Source organism: Lissotriton helveticus, chromosome 7 (assembly GCF_964261635.1).
Source record: "Lissotriton helveticus chromosome 7, aLisHel1.1, whole genome shotgun sequence".
NCBI lineage: Eukaryota > Metazoa > Chordata > Amphibia > Caudata > Salamandridae > Lissotriton > Lissotriton helveticus.
In genome coordinates, this window is record NC_136068.1 from 1,664,610,118 (window position 1) to 1,664,632,997 (window position 22,880).

General features: G+C 47.3%; 1 protein-coding gene across 1 annotated transcript in view; it reads left to right on the forward strand.

Moving 5' to 3' along the window:
• Positions 1-20,418: 20,418 nt before the first annotated feature.
• PSMC4 (proteasome 26S subunit, ATPase 4) overlaps positions 20,419-22,880 on the forward strand; it is a 70,315-nt gene continuing 67,853 nt past the window's right edge. Inside the window, exon 1 of the mRNA XM_078655360.1 lies at positions 20,419-20,570. Coding sequence (XP_078511486.1) covers positions 20,532-20,570 — 39 coding nt within the window. The 5' untranslated portion in view covers positions 20,419-20,531. The remainder of the gene's footprint in view (positions 20,571-22,880) is intronic.

Sequence of the window (22,880 nt, forward strand, 5' to 3'; positions counted from 1 at the left end):
TCATGATATGCAGGGCACACCTCAGCTCCCTTTGTGTGACTGTCTAAAGTGTATGCATGAAAGCCCAGCTGTCAGGCAACACAGACTTGAATTCCACAGGCAGGTATGCAGGAAAATGCCCACTTATAAAAGAGGCATTTTCAAACAAGCAATTTAAAAACCATCTTCACTAAAACATGTATTTTTAAATAGTGAGTTCAGACATCCCAAACTCCAACTTACTATCATCTTTCAATGGGAATCTGCACTTAAAGGGTGTTTACAGGCATACCTCATATTATCCTACGGAAGAGATAGCCGTGTAATAGTGAAAAACAAAATGCACAGTATTTTACTATCGAGACATGTAAAAGCAAATCACTACCTGTCCTACCATTTAAGTACACTGTACCCTGCCCATGGGGCTACGTTGGACCTACCTTAGGGGGTGACTTACAGGTAATGAAAGGGAAGGTGTGGGCTTGGCAAGTGGGTGTACTTGCCAGGTCGACATGGTAGTTTAAAACTGCTCACACAGACACTGCAGTGGCAGGTCTGAGACACCTTTGAAATCCAGCAGTCCTTCTCTGCGACGACCAGAGAGGGTAGACCTTCATTTAGTACGGAAGAGGAAATAATTAGGCCTCCTCCCTCCTGGGATTCTCACAAGGCCCACAATTATTACATTTTCTGGCCATTGAAATAGAGGTCTCACTTACTAATCTGATGAACTATAAATCTGGATCACCAGCAGATGTGTGCCCTGTGATAAGTTGGCCTGGCATATGCTGTCCACTATTCTAGTGGGTACCCTGCATCAGTCCAAACGACCCTTATTGATGGTAGGTTTGAAGACTATCCTAGTGGTAGCTGTGGAGAGCAGCCTTCAGGCTAAGTCTTGAAGGAATGTAAAGCAGCTTGTTTTACCAGTCTATAATCTCATGAATGACCAACGGAAAGGAGAACCACACCAGGTATATATATAAAATATATGTATTCATTCTAAACACATCCCTCTAGTCTCTTTATGAGGCTAGAGGCAAAAGTACATTCAATAACCTTATTTAGCACACAGTAAATTAGCACAATATATGATTAGCCACTAGTGGCGTCACAAACCATATACTAAGAAAGTGGTATAAGAACCATGACTGGCATAGATACAAGGCCCAGATCCTTTAGAACAGCTGGGGCCACCAGAAACCATCCAAGGTAGTGACACAGGGGACCCACGGGGACACATGCAGTGTCTAAACACAACCGCAAATCACCATTGACTTCAATGGGGAAAGTCACGGTTGGAAAATTACAGATAACGGACACTTAGAATTGGACTTGAAGCAAACCCCTTTAGAACTAGGCAGTTCTAGAGTCAATACCCACGGGAGCACTGGAGTACTCGAGTTACTTCACCCAGGGAAGCCGGGTGCATAGGTGTCTTTTGGTGTCAGGTTTCGTTGTCGTTTTCAATGGCGATCTGCTGCAAAGTGCTGCTGGCGACCAAGTTGAAAGTGTCCAGGTGGATCCAAGGGTAGATCGGAGATCTGAAGAACCTGAAAGCAGAGGGAACAGAGTCTGGGTCACTAGCCAGTGACCAGGAAGGCGATGAGAAGATGCCAACCGTTATCGGAGGATTTCAGGTGAAGAAGGTGAAGCTTGACTCTTCAGCCACGAGGACTAGGAGGTGTCGACGATGACCAGGAGCTGGATTCGAGTTGTCCCACAAAGGATGTCCAGTGCTGCGGTGTCGGTTTCCGGATTTGACCCAACAAGCCTTGGCAACAGCAACCCACGCAGGGAGCAGAGATTGGCTTTGGTGCAGACCAGCAAGGTCTGAGGGACTCACCCTTTGGAGTGGAGTCAGGGCACGTCTGGAGCAACCAGGAAAGCCTAAGAAACAGAAGAGGTACCTTCGTGGGGACCCACCAGTCGGCAGACCAGGGATCACGAAGGAGCCTCGAGCGGAAATGCTAGAAGCGGGCCCATAGAACACTCGTGGAGTGTAGGCCCACAATCTTCAGAGCAAATAGTGCTTGGGGCTTGGACTACAAGTAGCCCAATGTACAACTTCGGGAAAGCTCGGGTAGTCGATGCACTTGCGAATGTGCATGGTGTCCAGGAGTTTCAGTCCCACGTCACTCTGGAGGGCTGCGGGTCTCAGCTTTGCTGGGATCTCGTTTCCGCCTCTGAGAAGTCTGGAAGTCCATGTCCTATGTCGCAAATCCATCGGGAGCCTTGGAAATGCGGACCAGCAAAATGATTCTTTGGTGCATGTTTAAACAGGGGAGTCACTCCTTGACCTCAAGGGAGATTCTTCTGTCTTCTAGTCGAAATAGAATGTCAAAGTTCCAGGATATATGTTGCAGAGTTTCGTCCAGGGTAATCTAAAGTCCTAAGGACTGGGTTCCTATACTTATTCTAAGTTTAGGGGTTGGGCTTACTCTAGGGTCCCACCTATGGGAGGACCCAGGGAGGGGGTGGTTACACCCCTTTCCCTTTGTCCACTTTCGCGCCAGAGCAGGGGATGAGTGCCCCTGCAACAGGTTTGAACTGGGGTATGCACCAAGTGTGCCCCCAGCACTATTTGAAAAGCATTCTCTGAATGCACCCACCTAGCCCCAATACACGAAAGCCTGTCTGAGGTGGTTACACCTTCCTGTGACAGGAAACCTATTGTCCAGGCCTCCCCTGCAGGAGTTTTGTCCAGCAGCAGGTCGTCAGACTTGTGTCTGTGGCTGCAGCATTCATTTTGTGATGCGGGGCTATTTTAAACTATTACTGGTTAGGTAAGTGTGTACATGTCTTCTCCCTCTAGAAGTGTGGAATTCTACCCCTGCCGCCAGAACTGGCGGGGGGTAGGATTCCAAAGTGTTTGACACCAAACAAGACATGTTTACATGCAGCCAATTCAAAGTTGTACCAAAGGGGGTGGTGATGGAGGGAGCATCTGAACCAATCAAACACTCACACCCAGTCAAAAGATCTGGGTTTGATCCATCACCGTTCTTTAGCCCACCCTGCCACCCCAGTTCAGACATGGCTATATGCAAATCAGTCTGACCCTGTGCCTCATGGGAACAGTCCAGCCCGAACTGCCAAGCCATGTCTTCCCTGGACCGGAAACAAGCTTCCGAGGACCAGTTTCTGGCATTACAGCCGCCTTCAGGCCGGCTTGCTTGAATCCAGTGGCAAAGTGAGCAATAGACTCACGTCTGAGCATACCCTGCCACACTTATGGCGGCCAAAGCGGTACAAAAGGGGGTGGTGATGGACGGAGCATCTGAACCAATCAAACACTCACACCCAGTCAAAAGATCTGGGTTTGATCCATCACCGTTCTTTAGCCCACTCTGCCACCCCAGTTCAGACATGGCTATATGCAAATCAGTCTGACCCTGTGCCTCATGGGAGCAGTCCAGCCCGAACTGCCAAACCATGTCTTCCTTGGACCGGAAACAAGCTTTCGAGGACCAGTTTCTGGCATTACAGCCATCTTCAGCCCGGCTTGCTTGAATCCAGTGGCAAAGTGAGCAAGGGACTCACGTCTGAGCATACCCTGCCACACTATTGGCGGCCAAAGCGGTACAAAAGGGGGTGATGATGGACGGAGCATCTGAACCAATCAAACACTCACACCCCCTTTTGTACCGCTTTGGCCGCCATAAGTGTGGCAGGGTATGCTCAGACGTGAGTCCCTTGCTCACTTTGCCACTGGATTCAAGCAAGCCGGGCTGAAGACGGCTGGAATGCCAGAAACCGGTCCTCGGAAGCTTGTTTCCGGTCCAGGGAAGGCATGGCTTGGCAGTTCGGGCTGGACTGTTCCCATGAGGCACAGGGTCCGACTGATTTGCATATAGCCATGTCTGAACTGGGGTGGCAGAGTGGGCTAAAGAACGGTGATGGATCAAACCCAGATCTTTTGACTGGGTGTGAGTGCTTGATTGGTTCAGATGCTCCCTCCATCACCACCCCCTTTTGTACCGCTTTCGCCGCCATAAGTGTGGCAGGGTATGCTCAGACGTGAGTCCCTTGCTCACTTTGCCACTGGATTCAAGCAAGCCGGGCTGAAGCGGGCTGGAATGCCAGAAACTGGTCCTCGGAAGCTTGTTTCCGGTCCAGGGAAGGCATGGCTTGGCAGTTCGGGCTGGACTGTTCCCATAAGGCACAGGGTCAGACTGATTTGCATATAGCCATGTCTGAACTGGGGTGGCAGAGTGGGCTAAAGAACGGTGAAGAATCAAACCCAGATCATTTGACAGGGTGTGAGTGTTTGATTGGTTCAGATGCTCCGTCCATCACCACCCCCTTTTGTACCGCTTTGGCCGCCATAAGTGTGGCAGGGTATGCTCAGATGTGAGTCCCTTGCTCACTTTGCCACTGGATTCAAGCAAGCCGGGCTGAAGACGGCTGGAATGCCAGAAACTGGTCTTCGGAAGCTTGTTTCCGGTCCAGGGAAGGCATGGCTTGGCAGTTCGGGCTGGACTAATCCCATGAGGCACAGGGTCAGACTGATTTGCATATAGCCATGTCTGAACTGGGGTGGCAGAGTGGGCTAAAGAACGGTGATGGATCAAACCCAGATCTTTTGACTGGGTGTGAGTGTTTGATTGGTTTAGATGCTCTGTCCATCACCACCCCCTTTTGTACCGCCATCTCAAAGTTAGCATTAAACGCTAGGTTATAATGCACTTAAGAGTATATGGTATGGCTGAATCACAGAACAGCTACAGAGAAGTGATTCCGATAGCTGCAGAGGGGTCCTGCTCATTCATGGGCACCCTCTCATGCAAACCAAGCACTCTGCCTTCAGGATTGATAAGGCCTGCCATAGGGGTGACTTATAGGTTTATATGTGTCAGTGATATAAGGTAGATATAGGTAACCTATATCTTAGTAAGAGGTGCATGCACCACCTTACCCAGGCTGCATTAGCTGACCTGTGGTGTCATTTTGGAAGGCTTCCCAGGGGTGGCATAATACATGCTTCAGCCCCTGGTAGGCCTCTGGGGTACCTATGCCCTTAGTAACTAAGGTACCATATACTAGTGATTCACAAGGGTAACCCACTAACCAATCTGGAGTATACCTAATGTACATGCAATCAATTTAGAGAGGAAGCAACTAGGCTGGGGTCCTGGCTAGCAGGGCCCCAGCCAGACTACAGTCGAAAAACAGTGAAACACCAGCAAAAAGTGGGGGTAGCCATAGTAAGCAGATCCTACTCTCCTACATGCCCAGCGAAACTTTTACCTGCCCTTGCACCCATCATGAACCAACCAATTAATAAGGTGCTGAATTCAACTCTGGCAGTGGGCATCGTGCCACCACTCTAGAAGCAGGCAAAAGTCCTGCCACTCTTGAAAAAACCGAGTGTTGACCCAAATATACCCACAAATTACAGGCCTATCTCCCTCCTTCCAGCCTGCTCCAAAGTGTTGGAGAAGCACGTCAATAAAGTAATGATGGAGTATGCGGAGAATCATAATCTATTGCACCACACCCAATCGGGCTTCAGGGCCAACTACAGCACTGAAACAGCTTTGCTGGAAGTGACAGAACATTTTAGGGAGAAGCTGGATCAGGGGGGCAGAGCGATCCTCATATTGTTGGACTTTTCAGCAGTGTCCGACACAGTGCCACATATGAGGCTCATTGATAGATTGAAGAACACGGGTACTGGAGGTAGTGCTCTAGCCTGGATAACATCCTATCTAGAGGACAGAAAACAGGTTATTTGGACTCCCCCTTTCTCTTCTCCCATGTGCAGTATGCAGGTGGGAGTCCCTAAGGGCTCTTCTCTGAGGCCAAAGCTTTTTAATTTGTACATGTCTCCCTTAGCACTACTGGTGGAGGCCTATGGTGCCAAGATAATTTCATACGCTGACGATACTCAGCTGATTTTCTCTTGCAACAAGGGCACAAATTTTGAAGGGGGCGCAATTAGATCTTGACTCGCTGTGGTCTTCATATGGCTGGAGAAGAACCAGCTTAAGTGCAATTCTGGTAAATCAGAAATTGTTTTTTTGGGCCTGCCCTCTCTGCACGACTGGACCAATGGTGGCCGGAGGACTTCTCTACCCGAGTGTTACCCAATCCACAGTGAAGAATTTGGAAATCTACATTCACATTGCCCTCTATATGCGCTCCCAATTTCAGGCCATAGTGGTGTCCTGCTTTGGCCTACTTCGGGTGTTGATAAAATGTCTTCTGCTCCTCCCATTGGACGCCAGGAGGATAGTTGTCCAGGCACTGGTTACATCCAAATTGGACTATGCGAACGTCCTTTACCTATGCCTACCGGACTTCCTGCTGCAGCACCTTCAGGTGTTGCAAAATTCAGCAGCTAAGTCTATTCTCCCATTAAAACCCAGGTCCCATATGGCCCCTCATCTCAAGGCCCTTCACTGAATACTGGTGAGGGAGCAGATAAAATTTAAGGCCATGGTAACTTGTTTTAAAGCCTTCCACTGTAAGGGGGTTAGTTACCTCAGAAGACGCGTCTGTCGCTACACACCAACAAGAGTACTCAGATCATTCTCTGCGGTTTATGCATGTTTCCCTAAGGTATGCCTGGCACGCCGGGCCGTAAATCCTTTAGTCTCCTGGGGGCTCAAACATGGAATAAACTTGCTGTTGCCCTCAGAACCTCCACTAATCTGTCTAATTTCAAGAAACTGCTCAAAACATGGCTTTTTAGGAGCAGTCGTGTGTGAACCTGTAGCGCCGGAACACTCCGGTTGGAGTAGCTGTGTGCTTTTACCAGTCATTCATTCATTTATGAGTTGGCCTACACACAGAGCATGAATTGTCTTCAGTTAACTGATAAGTGCCAGGAGGGAAGATGAACCATCAAGCCCATTCCGTAGATTGAAGGGTATTTCTTTGTATATGCTTTTTGAGTACTTGGTATGTTTCTGAAAAATGCCAGCAGCAGTATGTCAGTGGAGGTTGCAGACAAAGTGTAGGAGAGAGAAAGACATTTGAGAGTTCACCACTGAGCAAGGTTAGTGGAAGGATACACTCTTGCATCTTGTTTTGAAATAAATGTCCCATGTAGAGAACAGTCTTCTATCGAGTTTGTGACTGATGAGAAAGCTTGCATCACTAATAGTTTAATTAACATGGATTAATCACATCTAAACTGTGCTTGTATGTTGATTAGTGCTCCACACAACACTATCATTAATTTTATACTGGGCATTGTGTCATTTAGCGATTCCCTCCGGACCTACATCTGTAAAATTCAAAGGCACTCCTGCCCCTCTGTCAGTGTTTCCTGGTGGCTTTAACTATTCAGGTGGTGCAGCGGCAAGGGCAGCTGACTTTGGAATACAGGGTTTACGGTTCAATCCCCGGCTCCGGTGGCAGATCAGCTCAGCACCATGTGACTCTGGGCAACAGCTCATTTAATTTCCACGACGGCCCCCAGTGCCTTCAAACCCATAAGGGTGAGTAGTTTGCACTTTACAAATACGGATTTACATTCTTACTGCCAATCTTAAGCAACGCTGCTCCGGTGGTGATCTGAGCCTGCCACTTTATCATCTGTGCACCAGCCTGCCCAAAGAGGCATGGAGGACATCTGTTACAATCATGACTCTGCTCATCATCATGCCTCGGATAACCCTAGGACAGTTGTTGTTCCCATGATATCAGCGTCTCCTGTCCAGAACACCCTTTTGACATTTCTTTACTTCATGCTTCTTGGACAAACCCAGTAGTCTATACTCAGGAGGCTCCTGAACTTCCTTTATCAGCACGCACACTCCACTAACCAGGCAGCAGTTAAGTCTTGTTGTGGTGGGCAGACTGTACAGCAGCACACATGCGGCTGATACTGGCCAATAAGAGCCAGGGGAGGCACACAGGTCAGACTGTGCAAAGCATTACAATACACAGTCCAAGCACGGTGAACCCCCCATCATAACTTACCAGAACTCCCATTGGCTGCTGTGTGCCACCTTCCCCGATGTGTCACTGTCAGCCTCTCTAACAATAGCAGAACTGACAATAGAAAGCATGAAAAGCACTCCATTTTTTAATAGGCTGCTTTGCATGATGTTTTTTTTTCCAGTAATGTGGAACATTGCCCTAAGATGCATAGAACATCTCGTAACCTGATAATTGAACCTTAGCAGAGGTTGAAGTGGGGTATGGGGGTCTGTTGGGAATCACGTTTCCAATCTTTTTTTTACCTTTTATCGAAACAGTTCCCAGACTTTTTGGTACAGAATAACTGTTCTTGCAATATTAATGACAACCCTATGAAACTTCATGTTAAAAAAGAGAATGGGGGGTCCCTTGCACTGTTGTGAATATTAGCATGTATTTCACATTTAAGCTGTGAGCATTATATTATGACATTTAATATAGCGCATGAATCACTCCCGAAGGAGTATCTCGGCGCTGCACTGCTGTGAAGAATAAACGTCCTAAAACAGCCAGGTCTTCAAAGCCTTCTAGAAGAAGATAGTGAGTGAGCATAATTGAAGATTAGTGGGGAGTTTATTCCAATGATAAGGGGCAGTGTAGGAAAAAGATCTACCCCCCCTGATTTGAGTTCCAAATGCAAGGGATAGTCAAAAGAGCCTCATCGAAGGATCTAAGGCAGCTCGCTTTATGATAAGGTATTAAATGCATGGACAGGTAGACAGGGCGTGATTTCTGAAGTGCCTTATGTGTCAGACAACAGAGTTTCAAAATGACCCTTTTTTTTTTATAGGCCATCAATGGAGATTCCGAATAGGGGAAGAGGGGTAACGAGAGGGAAGCTTACAAATTAGTCTAGTGGAGGTGTTCTGTACCACCTGCATCTTCCTCAAAAAAGAGTTGTTTACTGATGTTAACAGAGCATTCCCGTAGTTCAGGAGACTGATTATGAGAACTTGGAGAAGAGTGCATCTAGCATTGTATGGAAACCAAGGAAGAGCCTTTTCAGAAGCTTCATTGAGGTGAAGTTAACTCTAAGTGAAAGTCCAACAATATAGTTACAAAATATTTTTTTTCTTAGTTATGCATCTTACAGCACCCCTACACTTTGCTGACATCGCCTCCATGTATGCTCAGGATCGCAATACAATACTGAAATTCTGACAGCTATGTTTTTAAGCCACAGCTTACCCCGCATACTGCCTTCCACCTATTCTCTTCCATAGGGCCTGTCATCAATTCTATATCTTCCTCCCGTTTTCTCCGCCCTCCCTGAATTTCCAGTCCCACTGTACCATGCACAGAACGGTAAACGAGTTTCTTGTTTTGCTTGTTTCTTAAGTTGATTGTCTTAAATGCTGACATGCCTTCAACTACAGTCCTCTTTATATTTCAGTTTGAAACAACTTGCCTTGCCCAACCAAGCAACAATGAACTTGGAAACAAAAATAGGACTAGAATGGAGCTTCGTTAGGAGCTCCTTTAGTTTAGTACGTGTGTGGCTTTACGCTATGTCTATGAGTGTGACCAATCCGTCCTGCCAGGGTTCGGTTTTTAAGTCTCGGCCTGCGTAGACTGCACTTGCGCAGTCTCTCTGGTGAGATTTTATGTTTTACAGAGTGGGGGCTTGAACCCGCCCCTCTTCTCCATTGGCTGGCTTCCTAACGGAGGCCAGACATTGGAGAAGAGGGGCGTCTGTCCATTTAAGCCTCGTCTTTTTCCGATTGAGGAGTGTGTTTTTTTAAGTTCTTTCTCTCCTCTTCCCATTATCTGGAATTTTACATTCCAGCCAATGGGAAGAGGAGAGAAAGAAAAACACGCCCCCCAGTCGGAAAATGACGGGGCGTGTCTCCGAGGCATTTCTGCTTGACCGTGGAGAAACATGGTGGTGTCATGGCATGGTCCGCTTTCCTGCCGGAGCTGGCTTTGCTGCCATCTACCGAGGGTAAGTATCTGCCCTCTAGTGATGGCCCTTTTGCCTCTGGGTGGTCCCACGGAGCTCCCTGCAAGACCCATTGTAGATCGCAAATCGGCCCCGATCTCGAGCTACTCGTCCTTTGATCCCTGCCACTGACAATCATGAAATGTCGTCCGCGGCGCCCTGGAAAACGGCCGGAGACACTAGCGCGCTGACTTGAGCGGCGCTGACGGTCTGGGGAGACGGAGGCCTGCTGTGCTCCTGGCCCAACTAGCTGTGGACCTACGGGGCGCGGAGTGACGTCCGTGACCAAAGGAGACTGTCCTCTGCTGGGAGACCCCGTTGCCCTCTGACAGTGCGTTGCGGAGGCGTCTACAGCATTGGAGGCCCGGACGGAACCGTGCCGGACTGCCGCGGTGAGTGCTTCGCACTGGCTGGGGGCCCTTGCCGCGGCCGCTGTGGTGCCCGCATCCCCCCTGTGTTGGTCCGGTGCGGCAAGAGGGAGTACCACCCCCTACCTTGCTGGCTGCGGCAGCGGCCGGGCGGAACATGGGGAGAGGGTCCGCCGGTGCGCTGCCCAGCGCGTTGTTACCCTAGAAGCACTGGCAGCGCTGGGGGACTGTGGCACGATCAGAGACTCTGGCTCCCTTTCCAGCAGCTGATCTGCCTGCGCTGCTGCGACTGTGACCACCCCTGGGACCCTTCTGCACACGGGGACCGTTGTGCAGCGGTCGGGCGGTGCAGCCAGATGAGCATAGAATACCGCCATATTTCCTAATGCCCTGCTGAAATAGTGGCACGGCCTAAGACCTGCTGGGCCACTGGTGGGACTTGACCCCCCCTTACCTGGGCACTGCAGTGAGTGGAGGCGGAGGGGTGAGTGCCCCCCAACTAAGATTGCGCCAGCGGGGGCTCCAGGAACGATAACTCGGTCAACGCAGGGGTGGGGGAATCATATCGCCCGACGCCCGAACCATGTTGTTTTTATTGCAGGGCAAGAAGATTTATTGTCTATTATGTCCGACGGACATGTAGACATTAAATCACGTTAAAACAACAGGCTGTGGGCACTCTGGGGCTCACAGCCAATCCGAAGCGTGCAGATAGTCTATGGAGGCATCTGATTGGCTAGCAGTCCATCACAGGGCTCTAGCCAGTGATTGGCTGGGGGGGGTGAAACGTCACTCAGCCTATGCACAGAAGTCCGTGGCCGTCGCGCAGCTCGCAGTCAGGTAAATTAAGCAGCTTTGCCCGCTTCAGCATTGCTCGTATTTGAAAGTGTGAGGTTGGATGCTCGCATTAAACTAATCCAGAGGGCGGCATTTTGTTGGGAGTCTGTCTGGACTCAGTGCAAAGTGAAGCGAAAGCGCACCTCTGGCCACCACCAGGCCTGCTGATGTAACGTTTGCATTTGCTGATGCTTGTTGTTGTTGTGTTGCGTCAGGTTAGTTAGCCCGGCCGAGCGGCGCACACCCCTAGATAAGAATTATTATTAATTATGGCGTGTGTGTGTAGAAGAGCGGGGTGCGTGCGGGTCCTCAGTGGGTCCCCAGGGCCGTCAATCTTGTAGCGCTGGGATAGCGCTACCAATGACGGCCCTGGGGAACAAATCTTGGCCAATCCACGAGCAGAGCTTCGGCCAGGGAGGGCAGGCCAGTGACGGTGACGCCAGCACGGCGCACAGTGCCACCTTCTCTCTCGGCGCGCTGGGGACGGGACGGACTGTGTGTGTCTGCCTTGCGCGCTGCTCCCGCCTCCCCCCGGGCCCCGGCCTTTGCCCATAATAATTATTGTAATAATTAATTACCCTCAGAAGCTGCCACCTGCCAGTGCCACACGGATTCCCCTGACCGGTCCCGACAACGTCTCCCGCCGGCGCCGGCCCGCTCTCCCCAGCACAGCAGCACCACAAGGCTCGAACGAGCCAAAACAGCATAGCCGTGGTCAGGCCTGAGGCCTGGGTCTGGCCGGTGGTCGTCAGGGTCGTCGTACGTACCTCACAGCAGCAGCAGGCAGCAGCAGGTGAGGTTGTGACTCGTGAGTGACTTGAGCAGTCAATCAGAGACAGCGCACGCACCGCCGGTGAGTGAGCCAGTCAGAAGGCCGCTGGGCCTGGCTGCGAAAATAAATATAAAAATATATAAATATTTCGGATCCTAATCGGATGCATTTGCATGAGTTTAATGAATCATCATGTTAATATGTGTAATAATGATAATGTTGTTCATCACTGACCAAGCGCAGAAATGTCATTTGGGCCTGGCTTTGAAAAATCTTTTCTCTGGAGGGGCTCCAAGGTGGCAATAAGGAGATGTGTAGGTGAAGGGAAAGTGGATATTTTTATAGTCAGTGCTGGAGTTCTTTCTGGGCAACAGTGACTTTAAGTGTGCTCGATTCGCAGGATTTATCTCCAGTTGCAGTCAGATAGTGCAAAGACTTTCGGAGGCCGCAGGCAAAATTACATTTTATCGCATGTATGCTCCCTTTCTCACAGCAATAATGTAATTTTGGATGCCTTCTAATGGGTAAAAAGATTAATAACTTTAAAAGCCTAGGCCTGGCCCACCGTGGCGCCTCAGAAGAGGACGTCAAAAAAGCGTATTGCAAGCAGGCGCGCTGCGCCACCACCGTGACAAAAATAAGGAGCCAGCCTCTGAGGACAGCTTAATGGTGATTGCAGAGGCTTCAGAAGTGTTTAGTGACCCCAAAAACCGAGAGTTCTTCGACAGAAGTACAGTGAAGATAAATATGAAGGGCCTGGGTGGCGGGCTCGGTGGATGCGTCATTCAGTTACACTGTGATCCGAGTCAGGTTTTCAAAGTACTTCAGAGGCCGAAATTCTTTTGATGCACGGAGCATAAAAAACACAAGGAAGTTGATGACTCATTTGCCAGCTTTGGGATGGGGGTCGGTGTATTCAGTAACGGGTTTTCTGCAGGCAAGGTTGTAATCAATCTAGTCTTCAGAGGGAAGGCTCTGACATACCCAGCAAAAATCACCCTGAGAGAGGCGACTTAATTGAAACAATCCCAGGCAAAGGCCTCCTGCCACCCAAAGCCGCAAATCAGCGGGGGTGACCTCATCCTCGAATGTGAAGTACCCAGACTGAATTCCTTCTTCCTCAAAGGAAGTAATGGAGCAGATACTGCCCGCATAGCCACAACATGGACAAAACAATCAAACCGGAAAGTGTTGGTGTTTGAATGTATACAGCCGATATCTGGCAAGAGAGGGTGCTGTATGGCCTGAAGAAAAAATGCAAAAAAAGTGAGTTTTACACAGGAATATTCAAAAGTAACATGCTTAAGCACTTGTATTAAAACGGGTTTCATGTTTTCAAGTTTTTATCTACTGGGCCTGACCAAAGTTAGTGTGTGTGAAACTTGGGGTTGCATTTTGCAAGCTGTTGTTTTTTCACCGTTATATTCAGCGGGATACCGACTACACTGTGCACCGAGGGTTAGGTACTGGTAAAATGTTTAAAACATGTAAAATAAATACATATTTGTATAGCGCATTTGATCATCTGCATAGTGGATTCATGTTTTTTAAAGTCAATAGGCCAGACAGCAGAGACGCAACTAGACTGAGGCCCATTTGGGGTGGCGGGCTAATTTTCCAACTATAGGCAGAGAGTGGCGATGCAGGGGCTCTAAGAAGGGGTGAAAACATAATAAAAAGCTTCGTTAACAAGCGAATGGTCTTTAAAAGACCTGTGAAGTACTTGGTTGCAGCTGCGTGTGTGCTAAGCTGTCTCAGCCCAGGCTGACACACACAAGGGGGGGGGAGGGTGAGGGAGTGGAGTCTAAAGTCAATCAGTTCTATCTCCTAGTCCTTCCAGCGCTGTTGTAAATGCTTTTTGAAGTGGACTGCTGTTCTTTCATGGCATTCCCGGACTCTCTTTCACCAGTGGTTATTTGCAACTTTTGCCCAGGGAAAAAACACATTTTATGGTGTTTAATTTGCTGTACTTTTATTGAAATAAAGGTGGGGTATGTAACTTGGTTTTTAGTATCCAATATTTCTTTATACTAAGTACCCTTTTTCCATTTTCTTTCTTGCCTTTTTGTCTTCCTTCTTTCTCTTTTCTGCCTTTCCTGTTTATCTTCCCTTTTTCCTTTCCTTTCTTTATTACCTTCCTTCATTCTTTATTTTTCTTTCCTTTCGCCTTATTTTCTTTTACCTTTCATTTTATTCCTTTCTGTTCATTATTTCCTTTATTTTATCCATCAATCATCTTTGTCGAGCAGTCAGTTACACACGATTTCTAATATTTTTCATTGATTTTTTTATTGGTAACATGGATGGTAGATTTGAATCACCTTTATGTAAGCTTGTACTTTTCCAAAGCTCAAATCCTTGTTCTTAGTGTTACATATTTTCTTGGCTTCTAGGTCTAGAGTGCCAACCAGTGTAGCACCAGCTGTGCGTTCACAACTTGGCTTGAAACAGATACACTACGAAGCGTAGAGGCAGCATAGAGGTTCATTGCAGCAGGCAGCCGCAACCCTTGGTTCTCGAAGAGTTTGGACAAGTGTAGGAGGAAACCTGCATCTTCAAGATTTAGTGTAATTTCCTGTCTGTGAAAAGTCTGTTGCTATAAAAAGCTCAACATTTCTGGACAGTGAGTTTAAAACTGAATTAAGTATAGTCTCATACTTGATTACTTTGTCTAGTTGACAGGCAAATATGTCTCAACAAAGTCTATTCAGCTTTGGATTCAAAAAACATAAAGACAGTGATAAAGATAGTCCAGGAGAAGGAAACCAAAAAACAACAACTGAAGTTGGGCCTACCACTGCACAGAATCCTAACATAACTAAGAACAAAAAGTATGACGCTGAAAAAAGAAAACGAGTTTTTCAGTCACACTGGGTGGAATCCTGGCCATGGCTAGCCCTGAAGGAAAGTCCAGAGGGGGAAGGACCAAAAATGTACTGCACTATTTGCCAAAAATATCCTACAATAGCAGTCAGCTATTCCGGTTCCGGTAGGAATGCATTCTTAAGTGGATGTGACCAGTTGCGCATTGAACCAATCAGAGCTCATGAAACTAGTAAGGCACATATGACATGTGTTTCATGGCACCGCCAGGAAATGAAAGAAACCACTTTGCAATGTCAGACTCCTACAGCCAGTACCTCAACATCCAGTGTCCCTACAGAGCAGCCCCTCATCATGCAAGCACTGCAAAAACTGAAGGAAACAGAAAGAAAGAAACTGACCATCTTGTTTAACAATGCTTACCTAATTGCAAAACAAGGAAAGCCACTCTCAGACATGGACACCCTATGTAGGGCTATGAAGAAAGCAGGTGTAGATATAGGAGAAAATTATGCAAACCGCGAAAAAGCCTCAGAGTTCATTAGATGTGAGGCGGATATACTTCGACAGGACATCAAAAAAATTGTTTCAAATTCTCGCTTCATCTGCATTATTGCTGACGGAAGCACAGATAGTGCCATCACTGAACAGGAAACTGTACTGGTCAGAGTAGTCAATGGTGGAAAACCCTACACTCTATTTGCAGATCTTGTTCCACTTGAACATGCACATGCTCCAGGAGTCGTGGACGGTATAGTTAAAGGAATCAAAAGGTTATCTTTGGATTTAGTAGATATGAGGTCTACAGAACATCCGGGTCCATCACTAATCGCTGTCAATTTCGATGGTGCTGCAGTTATGATGGGATCTAAGGGAGGGGTTGCAGCACTCCTGAAGAAAGACATTCCTTTTCTTCTCCCATTCCACTGTGTAGCTCACAAGCTTCAGCTTGGGATTCTAGATGCTGTAAAATCCCATCCCTCTATTGGTCAGTTTGAGCAAACTTTGAAATGGATTTTCAAATTCTATTGGTATAGTCCTAAGAGGCGAAGAGATGCCAAAGAAATTTCAAGAATAATTGATGAAAACTTTGCTCATTTCACTGATATTAAACAGGTTAGATGGGTATCCAGCAAAACCAGGGCTTTGGCAGCCATGCAACAAAACCTGCAGACAGTGGTTCTACACTTGGGACAGGTCGCAGCTGGTAGTGATGATTCTGCTGCTAAGGCAAAAAAGTACCTCTCAGTTGTTACTAGTTTTACATTCATAAAAAACCTTTACAGTCTGAGAGATGTTCTGAAGCCAGTGTCTCAGCTTTCAGAATTCTTTCAGTCTAATGAACTGCTTTTATTGCATGTACCACCTGCTGTAGAGAAGTGTGCATTGACCCTAGTAGGCCTAAAGAGTGAGCTGGGTGAATATATGCAGCAGTTTAAAAAACTGTACCACCCGGAAGAAAAGAAGTTTGGACACATTTCTACTGATGGCTGGGAAATAAAGTTATCAGGACACTGCCCACCAGCAGCAACAATCCAAAGTGACAGTGAGCTCATTGACAGTATGGTTAAGTACATTGATAAGAGATTTGAAAATTTTAATTGCATGCCGGTTCAAGGTTTTCAGGCATTCGATTATACACTGTGGCCAGAAAGTAGAGAGGAGCTCTATACATATGGGCTCTCTGATATTGAGGCAATTGTACAACATTTTGAGGTACTTTTCACCACAGACGAGAGGTTGGCAATTGTAGAGGAGTTTTGTGGACTTAAAACCCATATGAAAAGCTTTCAGACCAAAGGTATTCCTGTATTGCCTGCATATTCCACCCTGCTAGCAACAAAACCTTACTCGTTGACTAATATATTGAAGCTTGTGGAGATGATGTTCACATTCAGTGTATCTACAGCAGAAGCTGAACGTGTGTTTTCTGCCATGAATATCATTAAGAACCCACTAAGAACACGGTTAAATCAAGATGTTCTCCAAGACCTAATGCTTCTTAAGGTAGAAGGACCCAACTTTGAGGATTATGACCCCAGCAGAGCTATTGATCTCTGGCTTACAAAAGGAGGCACAAAGCATGTGTCCGGACATAAAAGGCCACATCTATCATAACTGTTGAAGTATTGCTAATATTAGAGCATCCTGCCATGCATAATCGTTTATTGTTGTATTTCTATTCAATTTCTATATGTTTGGATAAAAGGGATAATATCGCTGCTTGTCAAGTTTTCCTTTAGCATTATTATTGCACAGCTTTACTGATTTTAATAAAGCAAAAATATATTAATATTTCTCGGTCAGCCGGAGCCCTTATGTTTGATGTGGGGCGGGAGTAGGTGGGACAAGTGGATTTTACAGGACATGTAGATCTCAGTGGCATTTTGTCCCTTGGACAACTAGATTATTTGGAAAATTCCACACCCCTGCGCCATATTTCTGGATTCAAGGCCGCTGCCTGCCATGCGCCGAGCCCGCGATGCTGCAACCACATACGCCAGAGGGTCACCCACCGGAAGAGACACTTGGCTGCCTATTTGATACCCCATACAGGCCTCCAGTCCGCTAATTCACTCCAACATCATCATCCATTCTATTTTTGCGAGCCGATCTCACACAACTCGCCTGCACTCGACACATACCCTTGTGAGACCAGGGTGAGTGGTTTTCTTCCCCACCGCCCAAGCCGACCTTGAAGCACCTAAGTAAGCAGCATACTGTGCTTTTGTGTGAGCGTCTGTACGTGTTTGAGGGGGTGTGTGCGGACGCACGTGTGTGTGTGTGCGCCTGTGCGTGTATGAAAGACTATGTTCACATTTCTGTGTGCTTGTGCATGTCTGTGCGTGTGATGGTGTGGACATGTATTTGGGTGTTTTTGTATTAGAGCATGTGATTCTATGTGTGCTTGTGTTTGTGTGAGCATATGTTTCTGTATGTGTGGCTCTGTCTGTGTGTGTGTGTGTTTGTGGCTCTGTGTGTGTGTGTGTGGCTCTGTATGTGTGTGTGTGGCTCTGTCTGTGTGTGTGTGGCTCTGTCTGTGTGTGTGTGGCTCTGTCTGTGTGGGTGGTTCTGTCTGTGTGTGTGTGTGTGGCTCTGTCTGCGTGTGTGTGTGTGTGTGTGTTTGTGGCTCTGTCTGTCTGTGTGTGTGAGTGTGTGTGGCTCTTTGTGTGTGTGGCTCTGTCTGTGTGTGTGTGTGGCTCTGTGTGTGTGTGGCTCTGTGTGTGGGTGGGTGCGTGTGGCTCTATGTGTGTGGGTCGGTGCGTGTGGCTCTGTGTGTGGCTCTGTGTGTGTGTGTGGGTGCGTGTGGCTCTGTGTGTGCCTCTGTGTGTGTGTGTGTGGGTGCAAATGCAATAGGTCTCGCATTTGTGAGAGATTAAGCTATTGGCATTTTAAATGACAATGCCATTTATTTATATATTTTAAAAACAAAAATAATGTCATGAGCAATGCCAATGGCACTAACTTTAACAAAGACGAGACCATTGCATTGTAAATGCAGCCCTGCCAAGTATCACGCATCAGGCGTGAGACTGACGCATTTTAGTGTGATGGTGCGCATCACCGCATTAAAATGCATTGTCATGCATTCATATCGCCCTTCAACACCATTTCCGTTGGTGGCACAAGTGAGACTGATGTAGGAGCTGTGCTCCATTTGGTAAAGCAGCGCAAGCCTGGTGCGTGCAGTGCGCACACTGTGCTGCCTGACCATACCCTGCTGATGGGAAGCATTACAATTATCACCAGTTCACATGAGCTGGCCGCATTCAATCAGCCACTCACTTTCAGCCCGGGCTGCAGCGCAGCTTCACGTGACTGCAGCACCATAAATATAGAAACTGTCTTATGCTCTGTGACAGTAATCAAATTGCGGCAGAGTGCCGGGCACTGAATGATCCGGGGGTGGCGCCTTGCCTTTCTATGTTTTTGGCAACTGGCGCCACCCTTGCACCATGTATGGATTATGGCCAAGTAATGAGTGATAGTCGCGGGCAAATTAAACTTTCTTTTCAGGTACGCACGGCCCGCCGTAAACAGAGAGAGAGCATATGAGGCTGGCGTCGTCTTGTCCAAATGACACTTAATTGGCAGTGCACTGTGTGTCAACCTCAAACCTTCACAGGGTTGTCAGCGCTCCTGACTGGCAGGATGTTTTTAACTATATTATCCTGCCAGCCCCCAGGAAGGCATCACAGGTGCTCAGGTGAAAATAACATGCTCGGGGTCCTGTATCAAAAAACTACTGCCAAGTGCAAACTAGAGCAAGACAATCTTGAGGAGAGCTGCCTGTGGCACTCTGTTCCCTCCGACTCAGCTTTAAACTGCAGCTGAATCACCGAAACACGTCGCACCTCAACAATGTGAAAAAAAACTGTTAGCTGGCAAAGCATTCAGCCTTCAGACCCACTCCCAGGCAGTGGTGGAATGGACAGCAGTAGTCAGGTGAGTCAAGCACTCTGACTAGGGTTGTCACATTCCCAAGAGAAGTTTGTTTTATCAAGTTTGCTAATGCCTGGATTTAATACTAAATAGAACTGGAAACAAAATCCGATTTATTGATTTGTAACGTTCTATTTCTGTGTTTTGTAATTACTCTAAGTAAGTCATGTATCAGTGCTAGAACACGTTTAAAGTGCTTTCTATGTGCATTTGTTGTTTGTAGCATGTTCAGTTAAAGGTTGCAAATATTTACCAGCTTCAGGTGATTTTGATTATTTTTCTACATGCCTGAATAACATATCTGCCCTGTGTTCGTTTAATCTGTGCAGCACTTGCTTACCTGTATCAGGCCGCAATAAAGGGCAATGACATAGGGATGTGAAAGGTTTTATGACAACTTCTTTACTTTCATATCTTCTTTGCAGAAAAAGCATTTCGTATCCGTATCTTGATCTTCTATTTCAGGGGTTTTGAAGCAGTGTCAATGTATTTTAGGGTTTCTCGTTGATCAAAAGTGCCTGATATTTTATCTCTTTCCATGCACTTCATTGCTTTGTTTTACTCGAGAGAAAATGTTACCCTAAGTGTCACACATTTGGCAGTTCCCTGATAACACTTGTTAAGAAATTTATGACAATAATTAGCTGGTTAAAGCTACTTTATTCTGGTACATGTGTTATATCAGCGTTTCCATTTCTGGCGTTTTTAGCAGTATTAAGATCTTCTCAGAGTTTCTTGTTGGTCAGTTGGGTGTAATTTCTGATATTTATATGTTTCGCTGGTCTTTAGTGCTTGATTTTGCTTGCGAGAAAGTGTCACTCATAGTAGTTGAATGTCACTCATAATTCCACTGAAATTATGAAAATGTCATACATAATCAATCAGAAACCTTGGCAGCTATAAATGCTTGTTTGTACGTTCTAGTATCCGGCCTTTCTTACGGGTAAACGTTACCGGACATTTCAGTGCAGCGCTCAGGATTTGCGTCACCAACATCAAAAGTTCGTTTCTAGTTCTACATTATGAGTAACGCCATCTTGCTACTGACTGACAGCGTAAGAGAGGACCCTTTAAAGGGAAAAAGTACGATCTTTTGCAATTGATGAAAAATCTATTTATCGGCTTATTACGCATCTGCATGGATTTAAATTTAGGGACATGAAAAAGGTGCAACACAAGCAGTTGCGTAATTGACACACAGTCCGTAAGTAGCCATGAGGCAGTGCAGAGAAGTATCTCAGAGGGCAGAGACGTATGTCTAGTTCAAAGCTGGGCGGCATCTGAGGGGAACGTCTGCAAGTATATGGGTGACAGACATAGTTTCTGTTGTGGCTAATGGAGGACCACAGTTCCCGTCGTCCCCTGTGCATTGGTGAGCGGAAGTGACGTCCTAAGTCTGCTGCGGTGCCGCCCGGCAGAGTAACAGAAATCCCGAGTCATGGAGGAGTTAGGAATTGCCGTGGCTGAAAAAGTGCAGGTATGCCGGGGTGTGGGCCGCAGCCATGTCAGCTCTGGAGTGCGTCGTTTAATGTAGGTCCTTTGTCTGAAGTTAGTCTCAGACAGGTTACTGGCTGTGACATCTGGACGCTCATAGTTAATCACTGATTGCAGGGTCTTTGAGTGCAAGCAGAATAAGTCTGCACAGAAGAACACTAATGAGGGAGGGCAAGCGGAGGTCTGCATAGAGGAACACTGGTCCTGCTACCGCCGATTTCTAGAAACTGATTTTACATTTGATTGTGTCTGAAAATGTCACTTGAAATGTTCCTAACTACTACTGTATAGTAATATTAAAGACTATCGCTTTCATCCTTCCTCGTTAAAGTAACACTCGTTTTGAAACAGCGTTAGGGTGCAGTATCATAAACCCCCCCTCCAAGCAGAAGAAAAAATGGACCTCGACCTAATCGGGCATACTTAAAAGTGCTCCACGACCTCCTCTCATAACAGACTTTGAGCGTACTCTTTTCAATAGACTTAACATCTTGATTAGCGCTCCCCCTAAATTAAAATTAATGTACAGGACTCCCCATAAAGGCCTGGTGAGTACTCCGAGCAGCAAATGGCTGTAAAGAACTCTATAACAAACAGGCCTTGAAACTACTGCATGTCAAATACCGTTAGGTAATGTACATCTCGTTAATTTGCAATTGAAAGTGCACCCGCCACCATCTACTTTTACAAAACAATCCTTGAACGGATACTTTTATATTCGTACGCTAAAAATATAGCTTATCTATCTTAAAGGTTGCATGCCTTATTTCTCCTAAAATAAAAAAAATAAGTATACCACTCAGGGGCGCAACTAGGTCTTAATTTCGGGGGGGGCTAACATGGCAAATGAAGGGGCGTGGCTAATGTTAATTAATGGGGCGGGGCTAAAATGTCAGATAAACGGGATCGATTAATGCTCAGGTCAAGTGGAGAAAACATGCAACCCTAAAATTACCCCCTCGCAACCCAAAACCCATTACCACCCTGAACCCTGAAATCATCCACCTAGAACCCCAAACCCACGCCGATCCCTAAAATTACACCCTTACCCCCCAAAACCCATACCCACCCTGAACCCTAAAATTACCTCTGGCTCCCCAAAACCCATACCCGCACTGATCCCTAAAATTACACCCTTGCCCCCCCAAATCCATTACCACCCATACCCACCCTGAACCCTAAAATTACCCCCTGGCACCCCAAAACCCATTACCACTCTGGACCCTAAAATCACCCCCTTGAAGCCCAGAAACTCATACCCGCGCTGATCCCTAAAATTACACCCTTGCCCCCCAAACCCATACCCACATTGAACCTTAAAATTACCCCTGGCACCCTAAAACCCATACCCATGCTGAACATTAAATTCTCCCCCTGGCACCCCAAAACCCTGTGGCGTCACTGGGGTTGGTGTCACCCGGTGCGGGTAACTCATGGTGTCACCCCCTCACGACTTACCGCATGGACCACCTCTGTCAGAAATGTACGGCGCTAGGTACTGTCTTACTCCCTCTAGCTCCTTCTCTCTGTCTAGCTCCCTCTCTCTGTCTTGCTCCCTCTGGTTCCCTCTCTCTCTGTCTTACTCCCTCTAGCTCCCTCTCTCTCTCTCTTACTCCCTCTAGCCCCCTCTCTCTTACTCCCTCTAGCTCCCTCTCTCTCTCTCTTACTCCCTCTAGCTCCCTCTCCCTGTCTAGCGCCCTCTAGCTCTCTCTCACTCTGTCTTACTCCCTCTAGATCTCTCTCTCACTCTGTCTTACTCCCTCTAGATCTCTCTCTCTCTGTCTTGCTCCCTCTAGCTCCCTCTCTCTGTCTAGCTCCATCTCTCTCTGTCTTACTCCCTCTAGCTCCCTCTGTCTCCCTCTGTCTCCCTCTCCCTTGCTCTCCCTAGCTTCCTCTCTCTCTGTCTTACTCCCTCTAGCTCCCTCTCTGTCTAGCTCCCTCTAGCTCTCTCTCTCTCTGTGTCTTACTCCCTCTAGCTCCCTCTCTCTCTCTGTCTTACTCCCTCTAGCTCCCTCTCTCTGTCTAGCTCCCTCTAGCTCCCTCTCTCTCTGTCTTACTCCCTCTAGCTCACTCTCTCTGTCTAGCTCCCTCTAGCTCCCTCTCTCTCTGTCTTACTCCCTCTAGCTCCCTCTCTCTCTGTCTTACTCCCTCTAGCTCCCTCTCTCTCTGTCTAGCTCCCTCTCTCTCTCTGTCTTACTCCTTCTAGCTCCCTCTGTCTCCCTCTCTCACTGTCTTACTCCCTCTAGCTCCCTCTCTCTGTCTAGCTCCCTCTCTCTCTGTCTTACTCCCTCTA